This window comes from Tympanuchus pallidicinctus, unplaced genomic scaffold (genome assembly GCF_026119805.1).
Source record: "Tympanuchus pallidicinctus isolate F22 unplaced genomic scaffold, pur_lepc_1.0 scaffold22, whole genome shotgun sequence".
Taxonomy (NCBI): Eukaryota; Metazoa; Chordata; class Aves; order Galliformes; family Phasianidae; genus Tympanuchus; species Tympanuchus pallidicinctus.
Genome location: NW_026294739.1, coordinates 15,619,291 through 15,638,317, shown reverse-complemented (window position 1 = coordinate 15,638,317; position 19,027 = coordinate 15,619,291). Strand labels below are relative to the sequence as shown.

The following is a 19,027-nucleotide window of genomic DNA, read 5'->3' as shown; positions in this document are numbered from 1 at the left end:
ATAAGCACTGTGGGTAAAAGATGTGCAAAGCAAAGCAGCAGCTGGGAAAGGGTAAATAGAAGGTAGCTTGCTCCCTAGAACAGCCAGGAAGGACGCTCTCTACAAAGTGAAAAGCATAGAAAATAATTTACAGAAATATATTTTCAAAGCAATTCCAATTGCACCAAATCTTAACACTGCAGAAAGGAGACTTATGCCAACTAATATTTTAGCTAGTCTAAGTATAGGTACAAAACACAGAATGATGTGCATGATAGTTAGAATGGTGCATGTGTCTACAGATGAGGTTGGGATTATTTAGAGACACTGAACTGCTTGTTCTGTGATGACTGACCTGAAATACACTGAAAAACAAACACAAATGGTTTAGAGATCACATTATGGAGCACAGGCCCTATGAGGAGCAGCTGATGGAAGTGGAATTCTTCAGTCTGGAGAAGAGGAGGCTCAGAGGAGACCTTATTGCTCTATATAACTGAAGGGAGGTTGCAGTGAGCCTCTTTTCTCATGTAACTAGTGACAGGACAAGAGGGAATGGCCTCAAGTTGCAGCAGGGGAGATTCAGGCTGGATGTTAGGACATTCTGCTTCTCTGAAGGAGTGGTCAGGTGCTGGAATGGGCTGCCCAGGTGGAGTCACTGACCCTGGAGTGTTCAAGGAATGTTTAGACGCTGTGCTGAGGGACATATTTTAGTGAGAACTACTGGTGATAGGTGGACGGTTGGACTGGAAGATCTTGCAGGTCTTTTCCAACCTTGATGATTCTATGATTCAATGATTCATAATTTCCGGAAGTTAGAAGTGTGAATGGTCTTTCCTTACTAGAGCCAATCAGTCTGGAAAAATAAAGGCACCAGAGTTTGTTTGTTTGTATATTCCAAATAATGCCTTTTCCCAAATTCCATTCAGGAATAAAGACACATCTTTCCAAGATTTCACTGTGGGATGTGAGTAGCGTTTTCGACTCAAAATAGTTAATAAACAGATCAAAGGTGTAAATGGACTAACTGCTAGCCTCAGAGTGCACGATGCTACGAGATGCACTGAAGTCATTAAGGAGCTCTTAGGAGGTTGCATGTACAGCAATATGCTTCTTGCATGTAGCAACTTGCAGCATCACTTGGGAGAAAAAGTTGCATGCTTACAAAAGTTTCAGGATTAACAATTTAGTTTTTTCTGTTGGCCATGTGCTGCATTACTCAAGTGACAATTTTCACTGAGACATGAATAAAGCTATTCATATCCTTTACATCTTGATTTCAGTAAGATAGTTGAACACTTAACTAACCAGGACACAAGTTCAGCTGAAAATGGCATTAGAAAAGGCTTTACATATTCAGTTGAAGCTTTACAGAGTTGTCAAAAATTATTTGACATGTGATTTTCATGTTTTGATTTTTTTTTTTTTATATAAAATAAAACTTTGGTAAAAAATTAAATGATTCTTTTATCATTGAAGATTTGCCTGGGATAGATGAAGAGTTGTATCAAACAGTGTTCTTTATAGAACATGATTATACGCTTTGCTGAATCCTAAGCCAAGTGCTCCCAGCCAGTGACTGTGATTCAGAGATTTTTCTATTCCAGTTGCCTCACTTCTCTTAATGTACCTTCTTTTCTCCCTCTCTCTCATTGTTTTCATGGTTAACTGTCAAATAGCACTGGAGGAAAATAAATTTTATGTGATTTTAAACTTCAGGTTTAAATATCCTCTGCAAAACTGTATTACTGTGAGGATTTGTTTTTCAGGAATCTTAAAATTCTCTTTCCCACTCATCATCTTTAAATTTGCCTGTTTTAGTGCTCAGTCACACAGCTGTTGTTCCTGCATTGTTCCTGCAGCCCTGCCTAGTAAATAACACACTCACTGTTCCCTTCTCACAGCTCTGCTGTAACAGCCAGTAACACAGTTCTGCGTTATCACTGCCTACAGAAATGACCACGGTCTATGAATTAACCAGGCTGTATTCTGTCTGTAGGCCAGGACCAGATTAGTAACTGAACAGCACAACAAAGTGAAATCAGCAAACACTGGACATTGTGCAGTGGAACAAGCATTCTCAAGTAACCAGATCCAACAAGTCTTTGAGCCAAAACTGCCTACGGCTGAGGTGTATATAATGTTCTAAGGTATACCTTGCTCTCTGGAACATGGAATGACTGAACAAAACACAAGACGTCTCGTATGACAAGGCAACTTTAGATAAAAAGGAGAAAGAGACCTAAACCAAAACTGCAGCATTGTTCTACATTCATCACATCAGAATCTTGTCATTGATTTCCTCTGGGCACAGGTCTGAAAACCACCCGCTTTTTTGTTTTCAGAAAGTTATTCTCATCCACTTAATAATACTTCTGTATTTCTATTCTTTCATCTTTTTATTCTTCCATCTCACTTTTTCCTCCTTTGCTGCTCACCTTCTCCATCATTGCATACTAGATCTTTGTCTCACAGAAGAAAAATCATTTATCAGAACAAGAGAAAAGCAATATCATAACAATTAAAAGAGTAATTACGTTACATTTTCAAGTAGTAATTGTGATTATAGTCATCTAGTTTCATTTCTATTTACATTTCTTTATTTCCTCTAAAACCTCTTAGTATAGCCATCACAAGAAGATGCAGTGCTCTACACACGGATACTAAGTGTTTTCTAAATGCTTATGCACAAAGACTCACAACCCATCATTTTACAGCATCATAGAATGTAATTATATAAATGAACATAATGAAAAGGCAATAAACTCCAGATCTTCTGAATCCCAATTCCCCAGTCTAACCACCATGGGCTAAGCAACATTTGAAAAACCAAAGAGATTCAACCAATGAACATTGTAACACATGAAAGCTTAGTGCACTGCAACACAGAGATGATCTTCCCTTCAAGCCAGTAAACTGCTGAAAGAAGTCAGGTTGGTAGCCGCGGAGAAAAACAAACGTTATTTGCACTATGCACTATGAAAAGATCCAACCACTGAACTCCAAGGTTGCCTTGCCCACATTGTCATGGGAGCCATTTCTGGTAACAGGATATTTGAGAAGAGAAGCCATGTGTGTGTATCAGACAGGTGCATTTTTGTGGGATGTGGCAGCATTTTAGGAAATAGTGATGGATGACGCTATGGGATGGAGAAAGCATTGTGCGGGAGACAGATGGCCAGAGACCAAATGCTGCATGTGGTGATTTTACCTTTGGGTGGAGCTCTGCGGTTGGAAAGACCTTGCAATGTGAATCGCTTTCTAGCAAGCGCTGTGCGCTCAAGGTTAAGGCTGGTGGAAGCATCAACTAGGAGAGAGAGGGAGAGGGAAGAGAAATAAGGAAGGAAGGGTCAGCCATTCAGCTTATGGGAAAGGAAAGGTTAGCACTGGATGACAACGAAAAATAAAGAATTGGTTTTGATTCAGTTCAAGCCTGAGCAAGAGCTAATCAATTAGAAAGGTGATATGAAGTTAGTGATTAAATCAGCTGAGCTAACAGAGCCGCTGGGCTGAGTTTGGCTCACTGAATTTCAATGGAGAAAAATAAACGAACAAGCAAAGACAAACAAAAAAACAACACAAGAAAAACAGGTGAAGGGATGTAGCTCTCATCAAAGGAAAATACAGTTTAGCAGCAAGCTCATTGAAAGGGATCTAGTGCTTTTTGCTGTGAAAACACATCACTGTGGTTGGAATAGCAAGGCTGTAGGGAGAAATAAGAGGAGCCTTACAGTGCAGGATGCACGCAGACAGCAAGCATTGTGAGCAGAAACACTTCTGCTGTCCAGCACAGCTCAGCAGTTTGCCACGATCAGCCCTGTGGCTGGTGTGCTCTCAGCCTTACCTGCTGAAGTCTTTCTAAAGCTGCCAAAGCTGGCACCTAGTAATGCACTTCACCTGGGACTTGCTGGGACATAAGTATGGCTATGCCATCAAAGCATACATGTCAGTCTCCTATGTGGATAAGCCCACCATGCCACCTGATGATCACATTTATAAAGATAAGCCATAGGTGGATCAAAGTCTTAAGACTCTGAATTTCAAAGATATACAGTTAATCACACTGCAGGAAAGAGGTGGACTAGAATCCAATTCCCTGACCCATGCACTCATGTCAAATTATTCCTATCTTTGTGTGGACAGGTAACAGAAAGAAGGATTAAGGCAAATGATCAGGAAAAAAACCACGTGCTAGCTGCTTGGTTCCCTGCCTTGGGATTTAACCACTAACTTTCTTCTCCCTTTTATTTCATACACTGTCAAGTCATAATCATTAGGGGCACAAATGAAGACCAGGAATACAAAGGAAACACGGAGAGACAGTGAATCCAGACTGACAAACACCAGACATACAAGCTCAGCTTCCAAAGGAAAGTGCATCCCATCACTTCCTGATTTGCAGCCAAGATAACCCAGGATCCAAGGTGCCTGCATGCATTGGCAAGTGTGAAATGAACAGGTTTTAACAGCACAGTGTTATGTCATCATGGTCAGCTCCTTCCATCCTGGGGCCTGATGCCAGTCTTGTGCCTGGCGGGTAAGGAAAGACTACAAGGACAATGTCAGCTGTGGAGCTGCACACTGGTGCACTGGGATGCATATGGCTTTCAGACCACCTGTTCTGTCCTTGCTGTGTCTGCTCCCAGTGCTCAGCAATGCCTGTAAAGATACTGTGAGCTTGGGACAAGGCCTATCCTGCAGGCTGAATTTTGGATCACACTGGATTAGCTTATAAAGAAACAAGAAACTTGTATATGAAGTATATTTCCTTGCCATTTGTGAAGAACAAGCAAATCCATAGTACTCAGTAATAGTGGTACCACAAGGAAAGTACAGCAGTGCATGTGTGCAGGGGGAATGCTTTTATGCTCATTCTGCTTGTTCTTCAGCCATCGAATTGTATCACTTCACAGAGGGACATTTTAGTAGTTCACAAGTCCCCTCAACTGCACAGCATGTACCAATCACTACAGACTGGTCTCTAGTGACATGATGTCTGTACCAGAGTTCTTTCAAACCTTTTCCTTCATTCTGCAGGTATAAGAAATAATTCTGAATCCCATTTCCAGACATAATAAGATCTAAATCTAGATGTGCAACAGGTTGATCATGAGCCAGCAGTGCACACTTGTGGCAGTGAGGGCCAAGAGCATCCAGGGCTGCATGAGGAAAAGCCTTGTCAGCAGGTCCAAGGAGGTGATGCTTCACCCCACTCAGCACTGGTGAGACCCATAAGTCCTGCGTTGGGCTTCCAGAACTAGAGAGACATCAGTGTATGTGAGTGAATCCAGTGGGGAGCAATGGGTGTGAGTAAGGGATTGCAGTTGCTGAATTATGAAGCGAGAGCGAGAGATGGAACTGTTCAGACTGTACAGAAAAGGCTGAGAGGGGTCTCATCAATATATACAAATTCCTTATGAGAGTGGGTAAAGATGGAACCAAATGTTTCTTGGTGGAGCCCAGCGACAGAATGAGAGACAATCCGCTTCAACTGAAATACAGGAAATTTCACTTAAAAACATGAAAAAATCTTTTTCACTGGGAAGAGTAAAGACTGAGACTGTGTGCACTGGGAAGCTGTGGAGTCTCCGTCCTTGAACACATGCAGCACCTACTGAACACAGTGCAAAGCAACTTGCTCCAGCTGACCTTGCTGTGAGCAGGTTGGTGGGACCAGCTGTACTCCAGTGGTTACAGAAGTTGCTTGGCTTCCATGTAACTTCAAGTCAGTGAATTTACCAATCAGGTCCACACACACAAAAAAAACTGTTATATGTGGACAACACATAATCACATGCACTTACTAATAACAGTGATAAAGCTGATATACATTGCCAACAGTTGCCCCCTCCCCCACCCACCCCACACACTCTGTACTACAGAAAGAAAACAGTATTTGGAAATAATCTGCTTTCATGCTAACTGCAAAGATGTTGGCAGTAATACAGTCAGTAGGTGGCACAAAAGAGACAATTTTAACAGAGCACCAGAATCCATGCTGTGCTTACACTGTAAACGAGCACAACCTCAGAGTCACAGCGTGATTCCTGTGCACCTTCAAAATTAGGACCCAACTGTGCACCCTTAAAGGGACTGAAATCAGCCCTGCAGAGTCCCAGCTAGAGGCTGTAATGCTTCACAAGGACACAGATTAAAACTGCCGATAACAGTGGGACATAGAAACTCGATAGCTCTTCCATCGGTTCTGTGCACAGCAGAGCAGGATGCGCTCACACACCCTGAATCCCACAGAGAGAAATGAGTCACTGCTTGGCCCCGAGGGAGCAGCCACATACCAGAGCATGAGGTGGCTCTCAGCTGAGCTAGCAGTGAGTAGCAGAGGAATTACAGTGAGAGCCCAGAGAAACTGGTCATGGGAAAGCAGAAGACAGAAGAAGGAAAATCAGCAAATTGTGATCCCACCCCCCACACTGACATGGACGTCGGACCAGTTAAAAATCACCAACTGTTTTCCTGGATATTTTTTAAAATAGAGTTTACAAATTTTAAATGAAATATTGCTTTTCAAGGTTTTTTTGTTTCTGTTTTTGTTTTTTTCATTTTAAAATATTTCACATTTAAACGATATCTATTATTACATAAACATGCTTTTAATTAATAAATTCCATTTTTTCTTGAAGAATCCATGACTTCCTCCCAATAATGAAAACTTATTATGATGAAAAAATGTTAATGAATCCCCCACTTTTTCAATCAAAAGGTACTCAATATGTTTGACTATATTAAGAGTTTTTAATCTTCTTATGATTTTGGTTCTTTTTCTATTATTAGAAAAGTCTTTGTTTGAAATAGTACCTGACAGAGAAACTGTGGATGAAATATTTTCTGTCCCTGCTACCACCAGATGAGTTCCACTTTCCTTTTAGAGTTCATTTTAACCTAGCTGTATAGAATTTATCAGTTGTCTTTATGCACTTAAATAATGGAGGGACTTTCTGTGACCACACGTGCATTTATTTACTATGAGCTATCAGGGAGCGTATACATAGAGAAGGTAAAAAGAAACCTGGGACACAAAGCAAGGACATTTGTTAGCAAAATTCATAGGCAACCTTAACATTAAATATGGTTAGAAACTAAGTTATCCAGGATATAGAGGCATACTGTACCTCCAAAATTCTATTCTTAAAAGCAGAAGTTACATAAAGAGCATTGTAATGCATCAGAACTTGAACTTGAAAATTCCTAAACTGGCAATGCTCCTTGGTATTCAGAAGTTTCACAGTGCAGTCACACAGGCTTGTAGCATTGTTTTTTGATGTTAAACTTAGAAAATACACATTCTAACTATTCTGATAAGCTCTAGAAATGATTTTGCAGAACAAAACAAAACAAAAACTATTACCCTTTGGAATCAAAAAGCTCTGTCTCAAAAGTCCTACCTCTCTTTTGTCTGGCACTGGGACTGGAATTCCTGTTTTTATTGTTAGATGCTTCCACGTTTGATGTCTCGGATTTGTTTTCATATATGCTTGATGACTTTCTGCTATACCTTTGGACAAAAGAAATACAAAAATAGTTATACTCCTGTTTAAGAGCTAATGGAGCACTGAGCCGTGAGTTGGATACCAGCACTAAGCATTCTTTGTTACCATCAAATGCAGAAGCCTAAAGTTAAGGAGAAAAAGGCAGGTCTTAAAATCAGGTGTGCTATAATAGTCTGCATCTGTGCCACACAAGTATGGTGGAAGAAGCCATTCTGCATCCTTCCTCTTTTTGAAAGCACAACAGATTTGGAAGAAAGAGGTGAGAAACTGGATTACAAAAGAGGATTGGATCTCAGTTCTCCATTCTTTAAAGCATGACTGTACTTGATTCCAGGAAAGTGAGTGCTGAATGGTCACACAGAGGTCATAGCACATGTAGATGAGCATATGGATTCCACTGGCTCCTGGACCCCCCAGCTTCTGTTCCTTCTGCTTCCATGAATCCAAGTGGAACACATATTTGTACAACTGAATCACAGACCAGAGGATCCATCTTGTCAGATGTGCACAGGTACACACGTTGCCATTTGTAATGGGGATGCCCCCACTGCCCCAGGTCCATATAGCATTCAAGCTGCAAAGTTTTTGTGAAGTAGTTGCCCTCCTCATTCTGCCTGGCAGCTTAGTTTGGGTGTTTGACTATTATCTTTGGCAGATTGATTTTTCTACTCGTTTCATTATATCTACCTACTTGATACACTCTTCTGAAATGCTCATTATTAACACATGTCAGCTACTATATTGCTGTTTACAATTAACATATGAACTTCTATACTTAACATACATGTCTTGCTGTAAGGGAAAGCCCAAATTATCATTAAAATCTTAAAAAAAACTTGGACTGCTAGAGATCTGAGAATACTTCTAATAAGTACAAGGCAGCATGAGACGTCTTTATATTTGAATCCTTGACCTGTTTCTGAGAGAACCTTAATGGAGGTCTCTGTTACCTCCTGCACTAGATCTAAATGCAATTTTACAGCCTGATGGTAGATAGGGCTCAAAATAAATATGGGAACAAATCCAAAGCACATTCACATTTCTTTATTGTTTTATCTCTGCCCCTTCCCAACCAGGCTGAGATAACTGTGCAACACGCAGCTGACAGAGTTAAAGATTTTCAGCTGTGAGAAAGATTCCAAGAATCACACACACACTTCTCTGAAACAGCATCTGCAGTAGAATTACAAGTATCTGTATATATCTTTGTGCACAGGATGTTTTTACATGGATGTATGACAGAATCAGTCATTTCCAAAAAGGTAGACAATTAAACAATTTAAAAAATAGTCTCTTTAAACTGCATATGTTTCAGTAGATTGGGAAACAATGCAAAGGGTTCATTATCAGTGAAATGCAGCAACCACCCTTTCACAGAGATATCAGCAGCAACAGATACCACAGGACATCTCATTTTAGGATTAAACAATGAAACTTTCGGGAAGAACCTACAGAGAGAGAATTTACATAGATTGAACAGGATTTGGGGACATTCAACCATCACTTGTATTAAATGCATCAACTGTGAGTGTTTATGTTGCAGACATCTCAGCTCCAGTCCTTAGCTCATGGAATTGCAGCCCTAAGTACTGTGTTGGCTTGCAAACAAGTAAAGGGAACTGTGAATGGATATGGCATGGGGAGGTGGAGGTTTTCTGCAAACAGATTTCCTCAGAGTCACAGTACAGGTTTGGCAATTCCCAATAAGCAATAATCATTTTACAGAAGGGCAACCCAGGAGAGGGCATTGCAACAGTTAGAAATATCTCAGTAATTAACTTCCAGCTGCTGGCAGAGCACTGATTACACTGGCTGCTCTTTGGCTAATACTGTCTACTCCTGGCTTAATAACAGCATCTTTCACAACTGGGGCTGCTTAGTCATCTCATTCATAAACAGACTGTGCACATGTCACAAAGTCTAACTTCTCTTCTCACTTCTTGCTGCTGCCCAGCATCCCAAACCTGGCTGCAGGCAGGGCTCCGCAGTCTGAGGAATTCTGGATCCACTGTTTCTCACTGGTCACTGCAGAGGTGTCTCATGCTGCAATTCCTCTGTCCTTGCTCTCTGAGACATATTACAGAGGATCAAAGTGGCCTTGGTTTGCAAGAACCACTGAGAGTCTGTACTTTGTTCCACTTATGAAAGCTCAGTGTCTTGTTCTGTCATGAAGACATACCATATTTTCTTGTCCCCTATAATAACCCAGCATTAGGAGTGGAGGCATCTAAGCTCTCTTCTCTATGGTAATCAGTAGAGCATGGACAAGCACTAATTTTTTCTTTTGATTTAATCCTTTCTAGGATAAATATATATTCTTTCTTCCTGGAGTTGATTAATTTCCTCCTGTCATATTTTGCCTATAATTTCTGCTTTGAAAATTCTCACTTTAAAAGCTTTGTGAGAAGAATTGATTTGAAATATTTTTGTCTGTGCAGTTCATCTTTTATTTGAACAATTATCTCCTTCTGTCTCCAAGGTGGTTTTGCTGAAAGATTTTCACCTTAAACCTCTTCAGCTTAGGCTTTAAACCTGAAATATAACCAATCCAAGAGAAAATACAATGCAGGATTAGCAGCACTACATGTATTTAATTTTTCTTGCATTGAGCTGCACAGCTCTCGAAGGCTGGCTATGTTTACCAGGGATATCTTGGTTTAGTTAGTGCTGCAAACACAAAGAAACCTTTACAGTGGTGTGTCGTGCCAACTCACTTAGCAAATTTGCCAGCAATTGCAGCATTACAAAGATGTGCTGACAGCTCCATTTAACATCCAGGAAATGTTCCAGGGAGCACATGGTTCTTTGGAAAATTCAAATGATGATTTTTCAAATGAATTCTGCATTGAGATTCTGAGTTTCCCCATGAGCAAAACTTTTATCTGCATTTACATGGCTTTATACAACATGGAGGCAATTTAATAAGTTCATACTCCAGAAGCTAGGCATAGAACACTAAGAATTTATGCACTGAGAAGACTTACCTGGCTATATTGGAGGAATTCATTGGTGCATGGTACACACTTTCAGTGATTCTTTGGTGTAGTTGACTTGCTTCTGTTATAGAAAAAGGAAAAAGAAATTGATCCAAATTGTATGAGCTGCTTCCTGGCTTGTGTAAAATATGAGAAAGAAAAAAAGGGAAGGAAGAGATGAGGGGAGATGTGGGGAGGGAAGACAGATGCTGATGAGCTGTTTTTCATGGCCAGGAAAGTCAGACACTGACAAGTGAAGAGTGAATGCAAAGAACTGCCCTCAAAGTCTCAGGTTGCTGAGATACTGAGGCTACTTTGGAAGAAGCAGCAGCTCCTGTCAATGAGATTAAAATGGAGAAAGGGGAAGGGGCAATACTGAAAGATTAATCTTCACAAAATCTTTTGTGGGTGGCAGTGCTGGGAGAAAGGAGAACTTAGGGCAGGAAGTCAGAAGTAGCTATATTCCTGGTTTTGGCAACTGATTCACAGCCTCACAACCTCTTCAGCTGCATCCTTAATTCCTTTCCCTGCAGAAGAGACAATTATATACATGGGGATCTAAGCAGCAAGGTGTTGCCCAAAGCCTTGCTAGCAATCTATCTCACTGCAGAACTCTACAGAGGACACGTACTAAATGTTTGGACACTAATTACCCATATGTTAAATTGTTTATTACATACCTCCTTTGCCCTTTGCTCACTTAAACATCTCAGCTGGTTCCTTCCAACATTCCAACCCTCTGTGCAATTCTTAACAACAGTCATTAAAAACAGCTCAGACAAACATTTCCTTCTTCGTTCTTGTTACAGTGCACAGTTGGAAAAATATCCAGTCTTGGATTAAGCAAGGAATTACAGCCTCTTCTTTCATAAGTCATTGGAAATAGAAGCAATTGCTTAATACTACTGGAAAGGGCATTTTCTTCCTGCTCTCAGTATTGGAGTAAGGGCTTTCATCATGTGATAATTTCAGAAAAGGCAAGGCTGCAACAGTACGTAAGGTACCATTTCTGCCCTGTGATTGCTGATCTCTTGGATTCACAATGAAGGAAATTTTGACCTTACTTGAAGTAAACTTAGAGGTTCTCAAGACCAGACTGGATGTAATCTTGGGCGACCTGGTTTGACAAATAACTGACTCTGCTTTGGGAAGGATAGTGGAGTGTCATCTCCTGAAATATCTTGAAACCTGAATTATTTTAAGATTCTGTGATCTTGAGACAAAACAGTATAGAATATCAAAATATTTTCTCCATAAAGTATTTTTCTGTTCTGTAGAAGCCCAAGTCAAGTCACCCTTTATACTTCAGAAGTAAATATGAGAAATAACAGTAGACATCAAGAGATCAAGTCCTGAAATAAGGCTGATAAGAATCTTGATTTCTTTCCTCAGCAGTTCTGCTGAACTGACTGCAGTGAAATTCAGAATGAAAAAGAGAAAGGATGACTATAAGGATAGAAACAAAAGATCTGAGTGCAAAGTGTTTATTTATGTGTACATATGTTGTGATCGCTTCCATTACGTTGCTGAAGCTCACATGCATAGTTGTTTCTATCCACTTAAGGAGACTGCAAGAACTTGTCTTTATGAAACAGACAATTAAGATAAAGGTGACCTCTAAAGTTAAAGCACATGCACAGGTTTCCGCCTAGGACAAAATCTGCTTAGGAATCTTAAGGATGTGGGAGGAGATGCTTTGCTGGCATTGCTTTAAATACTGTGTATGACAGAAGCAGAAAATGACAGGTCAAAGCAAGAAACAATGCTGGGACCCAAGAAGAGTGTAATGAACACAGCCATGCTTTTTTGTCCCTAGGAGAACATGCAAAATGGATTTTAGGACAAAGTACATTATTGTTCATAAAAACAGTAGTATCTCAGGTGGTTTTCATCGCTATGTTCTCTTACTATCTAGAATAACCAAACTGAATTTTGGCTGTCTTAGGCTTAATAGAATGTCTGTCATTGTTTTAGGTACTTACAAGGCCTCAACCATTCACGTGTTGAGCATGTCACCAAACAGCTTTACAGTGACATCTCAGTGAGAGAGGGAAATATCATGAATCACATTTTAGAGGAAGGTCGCTATGATGAGAAGATGGAAGAGATGACTGACAATCACATCTAGAGATGTCAAAACATAACGAATGTGACCAGATTTAAAACTGCCTATCCACCAAAACAAAACAAACAAAAAAAACCCCACAACAATCAACCCAAAACCACGAAGTAAAATAAAGTATGAGACAGAGAAAAGCAGTTGTTGTGTGCACTCATCCGTGTGTGGAGAGATCTTTCATGTCAGTCTTGTAAGAAGGCATGGAGTGAAGTCTGGGCCTCCATCTCCTCATGTGCTGATAAAAATGAATGTCTCTAGCATTATGCTTGAGAGGGAGGACAGTGGAAAATCACATTCCTCAGACTAATTGTGAATGGAATAATTATTCATGCAATCCAACTCGTCCTCTTGCATAGAAGCTCAGTTCTTGCTGGTTTCATTGCTAGTCATGAATGACATTATAAGTCATCCCAGCTCCATGTTGTCATACACAGCTACAGGAAGAACCAGCATCATCAGATCACACTGTGTCTTACCTCTACATGCTTCCAGTTGTCCTGTTAGAACTTTGCGTATCTCAGAAATCCAGGTGTTTTTCAGCTCAACAGAAGATGCCTGAGGACACAAGAGGAAAAGGCAAAGCAGATCAAAGCATGCTACCAACCCCTATCCTAACATATGTTTGCTCTCAGTTTCACATAAGAATGAAATTCCATGGCTGGATTTTCAGATCAGAAGAAGGGATACTTTTCAAGATGGAAAGGTTACCATGAATCTAAGGTCCAAGTCCTTGCCTTTCTGTCCAATCTTCCAAGTAATTTTCCACTACTTTGCTTTCTTTTCTGCCCAAGTTCACATGATATATTGGCATATACAAAATATACAATGATATATTGGTAATTTTAGAGCCAACACAACAATGAAGATTTCAATTGTTATTTCATGACTGTACAGGACAATGAAATTCATGAAACTGAAAACTTTGTTAAAAATATTCAATTCAAAGGAAGTATAGTTCTCAGAAATAAAGGACTGTTGTTACCTGGATGATATAGACTTCTTCTCTACCATTATACCAGATCTCAAACTTCTTGTTATCTCCTTTTACATTTTCTGTGATGCCCACTGTGCTCATCTGTTTCAAAATAGAAAATTAGAAGCTGCACTTGGGAAAATGTAAGTAGTCTTTAAGTTCAGTCTCCCCCAAGATGCATTTTTAAAAGGCTGTATTGAGTTGCTAAACTAAGGTTCACATCTGGAGTCACAGCACACATGACTGGGTCTGTCTCCAAACCAAAACTAAAATGGGAGCTTCCATTTACTCAGTGTTGCAAGATAACTCCAGGTCTCCTGTATTGCTGGAACAAAAACTTTATTTCTTCCTCCTTTCCCATTACCACATTTTTTACCTTTAATGAATTTTTAAAGCTGTATGAAGCTGTCTTCTCATGACCATCTGTGTTCTCCTCTCGTTTTTTGCAAAAAAGCAGCATCTTTGTGTAGAGAAAGAGGTGTCGCTGCATTGGTTTGAATCTTGCCAAGTCCTTCACCTTGTTGTGACCCTTCTTGTGGTCAGTCCACACGTTGAAGGAACCTTGCATCAACAGCTTACCAAGCTCACTTACATCCCCCTAGCAGGCAAGGAAAAGAGAGAACATACATTATGTCCAAACTTGGTTAATCACAGGCACAGAGCCCTCATCCGGGCAGAGGCATTTGCCCAGGCATCCCTTCTATCAGAGGGCAGACATGTTACATCTGCAAGTCCACCTACTCATATCTTGCTAAACCTGTGTGTTATCTTCCTACTATGTTTAACACATTGCTTTCCATGTCCATAATTCCCACTTTGCCTCCCAATTAATAGTTAGAGTCAGTACCATATTTACATCATGTACATTAGCTGTCCCCTCTGATGATCACACAAGCAGCAAGCTTTTCTGACAAGAACTGAGTTTCAGTGCTCCCGATTCCAAGGCATTATGAAAAGCTAGTGAAGGTATGCAAGCAAATGCTTTGGCTCCAAAAGATTCTCTGCTCAGTTTCTTCTCTGCTATGATCTTCTCATGTATTCATCCCTGAGCAGGATCCTGAAAGACACTTAGATGTCTGAAGACACAGACTGGTGCCTAGAGTTATGAGGTGTGTAATTCTCTCCCATTGCAAAACAGCATTTTGTCAATAGCTTCTCAGCTCACCATCTGTAAACTATGCAGTGCTGTACAGCCTTGGGCAAAGAGAGAGCAAATGCACCAGAGATGCATAAAAGTATCCGAGGGAGAATGAATCTAAACAGGAAACAGACCTTTCTGAGTTAAAGACCTTACGTGAGGACCACTGATGGGCAAATACTTCAATGGATATAAATGACATTTGGCTCAGATTCCACCGACAAAACATTTACAGCTCAGTTCAGTACTAAAGACTGTAATAATGTGTGGACATGGTACATACCCAGAGCCAAACTGGCTGGCGCTATGAGCTGCGCTCACAGTGTATTACAGTGTTACAGAGTGTAGTAACATGTGGATACAGAGGACATGGCTACATCCACATAGTAATGTGCTTCAGTGAGTAATGATGAGCATAATGATGCTAGTGGCAAGTTTAACTGGCAGTACTTTGCATAATAGTTTTAGAGAATAAGCTCAGCTCATTATCAAAAGACACGTTTTCAACATTGCTATGTTCTATGGATTATGAGGGCAGATGATGGCTCTGAGTGGGAATGATTTCTTAAAGCACAGACTGCAAATTAGTCTCCTTCTCACTCACTACTCTACCTTAGATCTAACTGCAAAATAAGGGTATGTTTAGGTACTGTTCTACTCCACATAGGCATGTTATTAGGACTCTCATCCATTAGATGGATGGAGATGGCAGTTTGCAGCAAGACTTTGCAGAAGACTTTGAATATCAGCCTAAAACTCCTGGGCTGTGTCTTCAGTGTGGACAGAAGTACAGAAGCACACTATGTCTGATAACTTGTGCTAGTAAACTGTGATAATTTGTCCTAAAGGAAGTTTGTTTAAGGTGAATGATTTTAACCTTATCTCAGATACAATTATTTGCTGTTAGAACAATACATTGGATCTCATGCTTATGAAAGATGGGAGATATGTATGAATGGCTAATGTGCTGCATAGCCAACGGACAAACTATCCAGGCCACACTGTGTATAAAGGTTAGAATGATTGTAGGAAACATCTCAGAATGTTCCACTTTCCAAGTCCTTTACTCTGCTTTTTTGTGGCTTGGCTAAAAACAAACAAAATAAAAACATTAAAAACAACCAAACAAAAAAACAAAACAGCAACGTTAAACACGAGTTCAGCTACTCAAGCCTGTACGTACACAGCTCCATGGAACTAGAATTGCCTATGCAATTAGGAGCATTCATCAGCTGCCACAAAACCTGCCTTTCCACTGGCACAGTATCTGTCTCTGAAGGTGTTTTTGGCAAGTATTTCTACCATGTCTGCATGAGAAAAAGTCTCAAAAGGGGTGTGGCTTTGTGAGCAATAGGAGGTGCTTATTTGGCCATCACAGCCGAGCACCAAGGACAGATGGAATGAGGAGAAGAAATGGTGGGTCTATGATACATAGTTAGGCACGCATTTAAATTCATTTATAAAATAATGCTAGCACAACAGGCATAGTTTCCTCAGCTATCAGATGGAGATGCACTTGAAAAGAAAGAAACAAATATAGAAATCAGAACTTCTGAAGCCTTTCCATCCTGCAAAATAAAGTTAGCTCTTTCCACTTAGACACAGTGCAGACCCCAGCACTTTTTCTGGAAGTCACATTCTGCACTGTTTTTCTGGTGCTCAGGTTATTACTCTGATAAAATGATTCTTTGAACCTTACATTTTTTCCTTTACTTTTTTACCCTATAGCTATTTCAGAATGGGCAATCACATCACCCTCAGGCCTCACGTCATCAGACACGCTTCTCCTTTTTACATTAGTCATTTCCACTTCTCACTGAAGGGTTCATGTTCTGTACTAGATCCTGTAAGTCATATGACTTCAGTGGAGCTTCAGTAGATATATATATACATTCGTGGCCTTATTTGTACTGTAGCTGTTATTTCACATCTCAGATAATAAGTTTGCCAGTCACTGGGGTGGGTTCTATTACCCACTTCAAAGCGAATCCAAATATTCTTCCCTAAGAGCAAAAGATTTGGAGATGCTTGAGTTGCACTGGGGTCGCAGACAGTTTCAGCAGATTTCTTAAGTTACGTCACTCATTTTTGCTGCCTCTCACTTACAAATGAGTTTTGTCTGTGATTACTCAAGGATTGCATTTGTCCCATTTCCTTCCCACATTCACCACCCACACCCACGTATGTTGGCAAGTCTTCTTGATAACTACAACATGCCACTGAAGAGCATCCTTCCAGAATGTGACTTAGGCTCCTTCAAAGTGTACCAGCCATGAGCACAGGGTGATCCGTGATGATAAAGAACATTGTATGAGTCAAGACAACAGTAAGGGCAACAACAAATAATACCTCGTATCCTGTGATTGCGATCTGGTGCATGGAGTCATTTACGGATTTGATGATATCAAGCACTGTGGCCAAGGCCTCTTCCAGTTCAGCAGTACCCTCTGAATTCTTGCTACATTTCAGCATTTCCTGATGAAACAGTGATGAGAAAAGTATTTGAAAATTTCTTATATCAGAAGCCAACACAACCCAGTCCTCTCTGAAATCTGTGTAGCAGAAATACAGGATAAAATAAAAACAGAACATTCACCAGGATTGTCACTGAGGATGAATACTTTGAAATTCTTCACATGTTCAAGTTTTGTGGGTTTATTTAAGATGGGATAGGAGCATTTTTACACAGTTACAATCATCTTTCATATATCACAAAACTACTTCCTTTTTTTTTTTTTTACTTCATACCTGCTAGAAAAGAAACTCAATCTTAGTATAATGATTTCTGGTATTACAGAATTCACAATTTTCCTGGAGAATTTGTTCCAATTCATATCCCCACTACTGAAAATATTAATTAATTTCTAGTTTGATCTTGTAAGGCTTGAGGTTCCAATCAAAAGGTCTTAGTAAGCTCTTATCTGATGAATAAAGAAATCCTGCATGGAAAAAACAATCAATTCCTGGATAGATGTTTAGACCATAGTCAGATTATCTCACAAATCTTTCTTCTCTACATTAAGTGAAGATTTTTTGATCTATAAAACAAGCTTTACAGATGTTGATTTTTTGGGAGGAAGTAAGACAAATTACTACAAATCCTTCCCATCTCTTATTCTCTACACTTCTCCACTACAGATTACAGATCTGCATTTGCAAATGTGAAAAACTTTTTTAAGGGATAGTCATTTTGAAGAATGATGTTGGTACTTAGCAAATAAAAATTATTAAACATTGAATTCTGCTTGAAATAAGGTCATTCCATCTTCCCATCTCCGCATTAAAAACAAGACACAGAATCCTTGACAAGCATGTGCCCAAAGCAAAGAAACTAAAAAATCAAACTTTTTAAGGGATCAATTGTTGTGATTACTTCACAAAGAGATCTTATTTAAAGCCCCAAATATTTAAGGCCAACACCTTACTTAGCCCAGTAGAGCTCCTTACAAGGTTCTCTTATTTCTATGTGTGTTATTTGCTTAAAAAGTTCTAGTTCTAATTATTTTCCTTGAACCAACAGTTACAACCTATGCAATTCATGAAAGATACAAAAATCTTCTGTTTTTAAATGGTATAAGCTGCCTTGCCTCTTGCACTTCTGCCTGCAGAGAAGCCTAGGATTTCACTCAGATGCACAGATATTTGTTGTTATGTTTTCGGGTTTTTTTACTTTATTTTGTGGAAAGTAGTTCTTAGCAATGAGTGTCCACTTGAGATCAGAATCAGACTTTATGTCCTTGCTAAAAGCATCCAGGGGAAAAATGTTTAATAGATACAAATCCACATATAGTTCATACAGTTGTGAGTAGACATGAATCTCAAAGCAGTTGGAAGATCCCAAATGGCAGGATTCTGTCCTCAAATACTGAGGTAACCAGGTCCTAGAGGCTAGAAGCAGGATGCATTCTTATGTTACCTGTTGCACAGTTTCCACTATGGATCCCTGCTCTCTGTATAGTGGGACTGGTGCTTTTTAACATTAGCTATACTGACTTGCAGCCCTCTGGTTTCATAACTGTGACCCAGAATTTAAAACTAGTCTGATCACAGAGCATCAAGGCACACCACTAAGGCACTTCTTTGTGACCAATTCTTCAGACTCCTGTTTTCCTATACCCGTAAAAACTCCTGCTACCAGAGATACAGTGCACCATCTTCATAGATCTCATAATCCTTGACAAAATAAACGTTCTTGCCAATGTTTTGCCAAGTATAAAACTGGTCTGACCAGCCTCAACCTTAATAGCTGCTACCTGTTTTGCTGGAGAATTTTGCTCCTCGATCTTGTTATATTTACAGGCATTTTTCAAATTAAAAATATAATCTGGTTTATTC

The 19,027-nt window shown here is 39.8% G+C and overlaps 1 protein-coding gene across 1 annotated transcript in view; it reads right to left on the bottom strand.

Annotated features, from left to right (window-relative positions):
- Nucleotides 1-19,027, bottom strand: part of MCF2L2 (MCF.2 cell line derived transforming sequence-like 2) — a 123,890-nt gene that overhangs the window by 11,582 nt on the left and 93,281 nt on the right. The window contains exons 21-27 of the mRNA XM_052685500.1: nt 17,042-17,167; nt 13,931-14,152; nt 13,564-13,656; nt 13,058-13,136; nt 10,472-10,544; nt 7,383-7,492; nt 3,191-3,286 (exon numbers count right to left, since the gene is read on the bottom strand). Coding sequence (XP_052541460.1) covers nt 3,191-3,286; nt 7,383-7,492; nt 10,472-10,544; nt 13,058-13,136; nt 13,564-13,656; nt 13,931-14,152; nt 17,042-17,167 — 799 coding nt within the window. The remainder of the gene's footprint in view (nt 1-3,190; nt 3,287-7,382; nt 7,493-10,471; nt 10,545-13,057; nt 13,137-13,563; nt 13,657-13,930; nt 14,153-17,041; nt 17,168-19,027) is intronic.